The following is a 9,952-nucleotide window of genomic DNA, read 5'->3' on the forward strand; positions in this document are numbered from 1 at the left end:
AGTAAAATCCAACAATAAAATAACTTAAAATAAAGAGTAATTTAAATAATTAATAATAATTAATATCAAGAAAGGCACCTTAAAATAAAATTTCACAACTTAGTAATTATAAAATAATACATTGAAAATCATGTTAAATTTAAAACAAAAGAACCAATATTAATAATAAACGAAACAATTATTTAATTAAAAGACAAGAAAATGTGGGATATCACATTCTGGCCTCATTCATCAAGTTATTCAATGAACTAGCCCAAAATATTGGTAATATAAATATGGAGTTTGGTCTTCCATGTTTTAAGATTACAGTCTTTTAAGACCCGTACTGTAATCATGAATGTTTATTTTATTAAGTATGCATGGATTATGCTTTAATTATTTGAGATATTGTAAGTTTGGTGCGTAGTATTGCTCAAGAGAAAAATTATCCACTGCAAATATTACATAATGCTAGATGCATATTAGGAACATTGCATCTTATATATCATGAACGGTGTCATGAACAGGGGAAGGTGTGTTGCATGTCTCGATGCTTCGGATATCCGTCTGATCCCAAGCAAAATTTAGGGACGTCACACAAGGTCTGTATTCCCTTGGCATTGTTGTGAGAAAGTTTTGAGAAGTGAAAAAGTCAAGGTAAGCGGGATTCCAATGCTGGACTTTACATAAAAAGAAGGGACTGCAGTTGATTTTTTGAAAAACGTGCATACTTTTGTTATGGAACTTTGGAAACAACCTCGATCATTTTATTTTGCATTACTCATTGTGTCTGAATAAGAAAGAGAAAGGTAACTTTTTTGTCACAACTAGTGTAAACATGAGCAAAATTTTGACATTCTTTTTCTTAATCGTAGAAAAAGAGCAAATATGAAATCTGAAATTTTTGTATATAATTATGTGATCTTTATCTATTATGATCTATATCTATTTAGTACTCTAATTCTGATGTCAATGGTCATAGCTGAGAAACCTCTGACCTTGCCACTGGACATAATAGTGGCCTCTAGCCTCGCCATGGGATATAATATATAATAGTGGCCTATGACCTCGCCATGAGACATAATAGTGGCCTTGACCTTGCCATGAGTGACAATAATGGCCTCTGGCCTGACCACGGAATATAATAGTTGTCTCTATTTTGAGTTCATCACATTAGTGACAAAAATATTGATCTGTTCTGCTTGCGTAACTACAAACTTGCACAACCCTACTGTGAGGGTTAAACATGGCCTCTGTTATGATTTGATATGATGATGTTCAGTTATGATATGCCATGGACTTTTTTATATGAATACTTATCAAACTATCACTCTGATATTTTGATTACATGTTTAGTTCTATATTCTGAAACAAAAAAAATTTTTTTGTTCTGCATTCTATACTTTGTAAATGGCTCATGTTTGCATATTGAGTTTTTGATAACTCACACCTTATCTTCACAATATTTTTAGATGATTTGGATGTTTTAGCTAAAGACCAAGAGTAGGAAGCATGACCAAGATTAGATGATCGTAGGAGAATAAGTGCTAAAGAGTACAAGCAGTCATCGGAGAGTCCTATTTAGTAGATTTATTTCTTTTCCTTGATTTGGGTATTTTGACTCTTTGAGACGTGGATACTTTGTTGAGTCTTTATGGAGACTTTAATTTGTTATGTTGAGGTTTTCCTTTAATGTCCTTGTAGAGGAACATATATATTTGGTTTTAATAAACGAATTTATATTTTTTGGAGCCTTTGGAGTATATATATATACACGAATAATACTGGAGCTCCCCAAGGTGATAAACTCAGATGAATGAACCCATGATCTAATAACTCTTGCAATTGTTCCTTAAGCTCCCTTAACTCCATTGGTGTCATTCTAGAAGGTGTCCTAGAAATAGGGTTAGTACTAGGGGTAAGATTAATAGAAAAGTCTCTCTCAATTCGAGGGTAATCCAGGTAAATCCTCAAGAAACATTTCAGGGAAGTCTCTAACTACATATATATTCACAAGTTTCAACTCTTCCTCTTGGATGTTTGCTATGCTAGCCAAGAACCCATAGCCTCCCATCCTAAGTAACTGGTAGGACTGTTCATACGGGCCGGATTTTATCCGGCCCGATTCGGAATCCGGTTTTACCGGATTCCGGTTCCGGGTTTCGGCCCAGATTAAATCCGGACCGAAACCCGGATGGCAAAATCCGGACCTATGCGGTCCGGATACGAATTTAGAATCCGGGTACCGGATTAAAAACCCGGTACCCAGTTTCATTTATTTTTTTTACCCCGGCTAAATATCCCCCCCTTTTCTCTCTCTCTCTCTCTCTCTCTCTCTCTCTCTCTCTCTCTCTCTCTCTCTCTCTCGTTCATCTAAGAGTGAAACCCTAGCCGCCGCTTATCCTTTCCTCAGTCTCTCTCGCTCTCGTCAATCGCCCCTCTCTCTCTCTCTCTCTCGTTCATCTAAGAGTGAAACCCTAGCCGCCGCTTATCCTTTCCTCAGTCTCTCTCGCTCTCATCAGTCGTGGGGGTCTTCTCCAGGAAGTGAAGCCTTCTCCAGTCGAAATGTCGTCCCAAGGTTTGTTCTCTGCAATTTGGGTCCCTTTAATCCGATTTGGGTTTGTTTTATTACGATAAGAAAATGCTATCTGCTGATTTTTTTCTTACCCTCGATCTCTCTCTCTTCTCACCCTCTTTATCTTGCATCGTCAGATACCTTGGAATGCTGATGATGAAATGCTACGGCTTGTGTAGTTTTGTTCAGGTAAGATCTGTGCTACGACATTATGTGTTAGCTTCCTTCTTCTGCTACGGCTACGACATTTTGTGCTAGATCTGGGTTTTTTAGTTATTTTGTTAAACATGGGTATAAAGTATATGCTGTTAGTTTGATAGATCTGGATTTTTTTTAGTTATTTTGCTAGTAAAATGACCTAGATAACGCGCCCTTTCTACAGAAGATTACAGTTTCTCATTTGGCCTTAGGTCTATTTAAATAAGATGCCATCACCTCGGAAAAAAATAATTGAAAATTTCTAGCCAGCTTTCTATGTTGATGTTTTGTTTTTTGCTTATCTATTTTGTAACAGGATTTCTGTGATTGCTTTGGGAAAGGCCTTTCTCAAGTCAAAATTGGTTTCTCGATACTTTACAGATTGATATGAAAGTTCCAGGGTGTTAACATGATCTATATTTTATCTCCAAAAGAATTGATTAAACCTCTTCTAACTATGCTTGTTTTCATCCCAGTCTGATATTTCAAGGATGACATGTTTTATGGTAGTTCCTATCCATATCTAGTTTTGAAGATATATTTTTTTAGTTGATCGGTACAGAAGAATTTTATTGATGAGAAAAGTAAGCATAGCTCAAGTACACAGGACATATACAAGAGCAGCACCTATGCATGATTGAGGATAGAGTTTAATGGTTTTTCTTTTGTAACAACAGGTTGTTAACCGGTATATTGATGAGGGTGTAGCAGAACTTGTCCCTGGAGTTCTATTTATTGATGAGGTTCTTTTGTCCATTATGTCCTTTCCATCTTTTATATAAATGTTTTAAATTTATTTTTGTTTATTTATAAGCCATGATTTTCAGGTACACATGCTGGATATGGAATGCTTTTCATACTTGAATCGTGCATTAGAGAGCTCACTATCCCCTATAGTAATCTTTGCTACAAATAGAGGAATATGCAACGTAAGGTATGAAACTCTTGTTGACCTTCAAATTTTTTTGAGATCACTGCCTATATCATATTGTGGACCTTAGTAAGAATATGGGAGTCACCGTTCACAAGTCGGAAAAGTTTTTGCAGAAATTGAATGCACTCAACTGTATAATAAAAATGCTTGATATATTTCTTGGATATGTCATCACTTCACCTTCATTCTGGCCTTAACAAGTAATTTTTCCATCTATGTCATAAAAGTATTTCGTGTGAAAGGATGACTCTTCACTTGAAACCCTTAAATTTGGGTCAAAACTTGATGAATAATTTTGATTCGTTAGTTACAATGGCCTGTAAAACTTTATGTAAAGGCTTTTCTTTCTTTTGGAAGTGAAAGTGTTTTCGAAGCCACTTCTGTTTGCTAAAGCATATATCCACTTCTGTTGTGCCGCTGGCGCTTGATTTTTCAAATGTCACACCCCGTTAGTCAGTTTATAAGAGAGCACAACATTACTTTGTGATTACTATTTGTTTCTACATAGAGTTGTAGCATGGTAAGCAGAAAATAGGAATCTTCTGATATATTTGTCTTCCTTATATCAGTAGCACATTTTCATGATCATAGATTTATATGGGCCTTTCATTGGAACAGGTTCTAATGTTTAAATGTTTCATTATTTTGCTCTTTTTCATGTGACCTGCCTTACATTTCAACTAATACAAGAATATTTAGATTTGTTTTTATGCACTTATAATATAGGAGATTATCTGTCATTTGTTGTTGTTGCCCGCAGTTTGAGTTCGAGTCTGAGGCAGGGAAAGACTTGAGGATCTCCGAAGCCTTGTGAACTGCACAACCTGCTTTCATATACATATATATATATATATTAGTTGTAAATTCAGAACATGATGACCATTATTGACATTAACAAATATTATTGCATACTGCTCCTTCCTATATGTACTGCTGGTAAAATTGTGCAGTGATGATGACATATGTGATAACTCTCTTCAATACAAGAGCATGTTAGAGGATTAGATGGACTGCAAAAGAAAGAAGCCAACTTTTTTTTATTTCACTCATAAATTATGCTTGTTCAGCCAACCATATCTTAGTCTACCCATGAATTTACTCAAGTTTTTATTTTTTGCAGGATCTCTTTCGGTCCAATCACTTGAAGTTGCTATTTGGTGTGGAGATTAAATAATTGATGGAAATGCATCTGATTTTGTAATTTATATATTGTAATTTTGTAATTTATATATTGTAATTTTGTATTTTGTAATGTATATATAGCAAATAATGGAATATGTAGTAGATTGCATTATGATGCATGCATAGATGAATATTGGGTTTTTTTTTTAGATGCATCTAGTATTTTTAGAACACAAATATTATGCTTTGACTATGTTTTTACGAGTATTTTTTTTCTTTCTGTATTTGGTCATCTTTGACTATGTTTTGCATCAAACAAATAAAACATGCATAGCTACACATGTTTATTCTTTTGTTTTTCAACCTCTAAAATGCACAATCAAATTTATTCTTTTGATTTTTATAAAAAAAATAGAGCTACATGTGAAAATATTGTTATATACATTTAGGCTTTTACATGGGTTAAAAAAAAAAAAACCGGGTTTAACCCGGAATCCGGGTTTTGAAAAACCCGGATTCATCTGGGTTCCGGCCCGTTTATGACCTGGGCTAATCCGGTCCGAATTTCGGCCCGGATTTAAAATCCGGGTTTCGGTTTGGGTCTACCCGGATTTCCGGGTTGGAACCCGGATGAACAGGCCTAGTAACTGGTAGGCCTTTAAAACATATATTATTCTTATTGGGGAGTAGGTGGACAATCCTTTAAATCTAAACTCAAACTCTCCAAGAGGTTCAAACATTACTTTCTTTTCAAAATAATGAATATTAGCATGATATGCAGCCAACCAATTCATCCCTAGAATAACATCAAAATTATGCATATCTTAGACTATCAAGTCTGCTAACAATTACCTATCCTCAATAATAATGATGCATGACCTGAGTATAAGATTTGTCATTAATGTACTACCTCCAGAAGTTGAAACTATTAACTCATAATCAAGTAGTTTTGGTTCCCTATCACAATTTTTAGCAAATACCCTAGAAAGAAAGGAATAAGTTGATCCAGAATAAAAAAAGTAACTTGGTATTTACTGAAAATAATCGAGTATACTAGTGACCACCTCATCCGTAGCCTGGGCATCTTGTGTTGTCATAGCATATACTCTCTCTTGAACTTGTTTCCCATATTACTATTATTTTTTGAATTTATTGTATTTGTTTATTATTTGGGCATTCACGAGCAAAATGACCTGGTTATTTACAAGTGTATAATAAATTGACCCCAATAGTGCATGGTTGCCCTCTATAATATCTTCCACAATGTAAACAGGGTCTTCCCACCTATTAAAAATTCTCCTTTTAAAGCCTTGCCCTTGGTCCTTTCCTAGTTGGGCACTAGGTTGTAAGTATCTCTTGTTGTATACATTGGGAGCATCTCCCAATCTAAAATCTCCCTCTAATGCCATGGCCATGCTAAACTGTTTCAGTATATGTGCTAACACCTAAAGTCAGTATAAGGTAAGGTATTCTATCACTCAAACCCTTTCAAAAATTTTGACCTCTTTTCCCTTCATTCGAAATCAAGTGAGGGGCAAAACGAGAGAGTTTGATAAACTTGGCAACATATTGCTCCAGGGGTTTGAAAGAGGTCATTGAACTAAGTTTGCAAACTTTCATTTCAATCCTTTACACTTTGATAGTAGTTGTCATTGAAAGTTTCTTTCAATTTATCCTAGGTAGTGGCGGTGCCTTCGCCAAGTTATTCTTTTAATAGCAATTTTGTGCTATCCCACCACCTCTCAGCAGCATCCTCTAAGGTACAATTAGCATATTGAACCTTTTTGTTTTAGTGCAGTTCAATACTCTTAAAGAGTTTTTCTATTCTCAATTATCATTTTCCTGCTACCACAGGATCCGACTCCCCATAAAAGGTAGGGGATTGTGTCCTTTAAACTCTCTAAAAAAGCAACCCTCTCTTAGATTTTCATGTCTCCTAGTAGCAATTTAAGAATATATTCTATAACAGTCTATTACAAATTCAATGACAGAATTTCTATTGGCTTAAGGAATCTCATGAAAACTCTATAAGTTTTCATGAATCGACCAATCGCATAGATTTTAGTCTATCAACACAGTTAGTGTTATCACTCACTGTAGTGCTAGAAGTGTGATTTTATTTATTTGAGGAAGTTAGAAGTGTTAGAATACATTATGGTTTGTACCATTAGAATCAATTGATTATTTAAGATTTTATGGTGCAATAAGTCAATTTTCATATTTTCGGACGAAATGCTTTTCGAAACCGCATTTTTCATTTTAGGGGCACTTCGGGGTTGAATTTCGATAAATGAATTTCACTGTATGTTGATATGAATATTTAAGATTTTTCAATGCAAAGTTTATTATTTTCTTTTTTGGAGTGAATAGTAACCTCGATAAGTACACTAAATGCAGTGTTTTCAAAATCACAATATGGAATGTTCAAATTAGATTAGAGAAGTTTTATTTGGACACTTAGAAAGATCTTAACCATAAATAGTGAATAGTATTAGACACTTAGCACCATGAGGAACATTTGATGGATTTAAAGGAATTAAGGTATGAGATCATGCCACCTAAGTAAAACCCTATTCCATTTGACTAATTAAATTGTGTCAAACCAAAGAGGATTTCCACTCTAGTAAAACTCTATATGGTTGGAATCAAAGTAAAACTCAAAAACTTGGTTGAAATCAAAACCCTGAACGGTTTTATTCATATCCTAAAGTTGACCTACAAACCCTAACTGAATATGTTTTTAGCACTGTGTTTAATCACTTGATTCAATTACTTACACATACTATTAATCCTTTAAATTTATGTTATGAAATCATTATCCAACCTTTTTAACTTTGGATATTTGATTGGGTCAAGAGAAATTAGATTTGGGCTTGATAGCAACCCAAACCCTTTTAAAATATGAAATCAACGACCATTCAATTAAAGCCCTTTAAGGCCATTGAATTTGGCCACCTTAGCATTACCTCTTGGCTAAGTATTGCACCCCCGCTTAGCTGGCTAGATATTCCCAAGAAGGCCTAGAGTGCACTTCAAGTGAAGGGCTTGAAGCCATCTCACTCTTCTACTTCTACCAGGCACCTTGGGATATTTTGCCCACTGATTTGGGATGGCAAGACCAACACTCAAGCTCCCTTTTAGCCTTATCATCTTCTCTCACTCGTGAAAGAAGCCCTCCAACCCCTATTACATGCAACTCATCTTTTCTTTGAAAGCACATAAAAGACTCTCTCGGATAGCTTTTCTAAGTTCTTTGTACACCTGTTTCGAAGATTTTGGAAGTATTTTCTCACAATGTTTCCTTCATGAAAGTTGTTCCTTTTTAGTCTAGTTTACGTGAAAATATTTTTTGTTCCATTTGAAGATCATTTTATTGGTCAAAAGTTGTTTAAACTCCAGAAAGGTCGTTTTAGGCGATAAACTAGAGAGTGTGTTATATTTCTTATTGGTTGATAGAGAGTGTGTTATATTTCTTATTGGTTGAGGATTTGTTGCATGACTAAAGCTTTTGTGGAAAGATTTTCTTATATCTAGAAACTTAGAAATTGAAAGAGGAAAAACAGGTTTTGTTTTAAAAAAGTATAGATCCTTTGTGATTTAAACTTATTCCAATGGTTTTGATATTTTTATTTGAGGATTCTAAGCCTCTTATATGGATTTTAGGATTTTAGTTTGAAGATATTTGATGTTAGTTTCAAAGATATGAATTTTTATGCTAGAAGATATTTGGATAAGTCAAAGAATTGATGTTCTTAGCTAAATTCATGTTTTGGTTGGTTTTTAACAATGTGATCTTGAGTTTGAAGCTTGCATTTGTTTTGGAACACATTTTAAACCATGTGATATTTTGGTTTGAAGATCACATTTTTTAAGTTATGGATCAAGAGGTTGACCAGATCTAGATCAGAAACAAAATTCTATTTTAGTGATTTTGATGACTTTTATTCAAAACATGATTATTTTGAGGAATAGGTTATGCGTATATTAGAAGAAAAAGTTTGGATTAATCATAGGTTTGGAAAATTGGAAGAATGGCAACAAAAATCAAGGGGAATAGTCTATGTAAGTTTCGGCCCCTATGGAGTTTTCATGGTTGTGTTTAGTTTAAAATTTTTTTAAGTTGATATTTGAGTCTAGGACAAAATTTACATGAGGTATGTAAAGTTTGGTGGTTTTTGGTGTTAGGATGCAAAATCCTTAAGTTGGGGGTCATTTTCTCCCATGTAGAGGGTAAAATGATAATTTTACTATAAGTTAGTATTTTTCTATGTTTCTAATTGTTAGTAATTAATTTTTTAATTTTAAGAATCACTACTTATAGTTCCTCGTGATTGCACTTAAGTTTTTCATCGAACGTAGAGATTGAGGTAAGTTAACTTTAACTTACTTTCAGTTTACTATGTATGTGTGATGAGTAAAAGAACTACAATGTATGTATGTATGTTATCATATATGCCATGTCATGCCACGTCATTACATATTCATCTGTTACACATAAGTTTTTCTGTCATGAAATATTTATTTGTTACATAATTTATTTTGTCACATATTGCTATACATTCCAAGTATGTCAAATTACGTATGCCAATGTTATGTAATGTTCATTGTTGCAAGTATGCCATGTTGTGAGATATTGTCTGTTATATGTTATGCCATGTTACAAATTATTGTCTATTATATGTTATGTCATGTTACGAAATGTTCAATCTCAAGTGCATCATATCTTTTAAATTACATTCATGTCACGTTATGCTATGTCAGGGCTTCTGTCCTTTTGTATTCAAGTCATGTTTTGTCTCAAATACAATTTGTGTATTTCGAGAATAGTCATGTCAAGTTATTTATGTCAATCACAACCTTGAGTGCTTGGATGAGGTAATAACCTAGTGAAACTCCTTTGTTCATGCTTAAGTGTTTAAATAGGTGTGAAATTCCCTTGGTTGACGAAATACAATCAACAGGTTGCAAATGGGGCCTAACTAGCTGGTCATCAAAGCGCACCAAGCACTAATGCTGATGGAGCCATATTTTAGTTCACGTGTGTCCACAACAATTGTGGCACAATAATTCATGGAGTCACAACAATTGTGGTGTATGAAGTATGAGGTTACAACAATTGTGTCGCATACGCTATGTGAGACACA

General features: G+C 34.2%; 1 protein-coding gene across 1 annotated transcript; it reads left to right on the plus strand.

Annotated features, from left to right (window-relative positions):
* The first annotated feature begins 2,423 nt into the window (after positions 1–2,423).
* On the plus strand, positions 2,424–4,043 carry LOC122305595 (ruvB-like protein 1). Its single transcript, XM_043118187.1, has 4 exons — positions 2,424–2,557; positions 2,692–2,743; positions 3,430–3,495; positions 3,580–4,043. The coding sequence occupies exons 2-4, from the start codon at positions 2,702–2,704 to the stop codon at positions 3,751–3,753; spliced, it is 282 nt and encodes a 93-aa protein (XP_042974121.1). The 5' UTR covers positions 2,424–2,557; positions 2,692–2,701; the 3' UTR covers positions 3,754–4,043.
* Positions 4,044–9,952: the final 5,909 nt, after the last annotated feature.

Source organism: Carya illinoinensis, chromosome 3, assembly GCF_018687715.1.
Source record: "Carya illinoinensis cultivar Pawnee chromosome 3, C.illinoinensisPawnee_v1, whole genome shotgun sequence".
In the NCBI taxonomy this organism is placed as follows: Eukaryota; Viridiplantae; Streptophyta; class Magnoliopsida; order Fagales; family Juglandaceae; genus Carya; species Carya illinoinensis.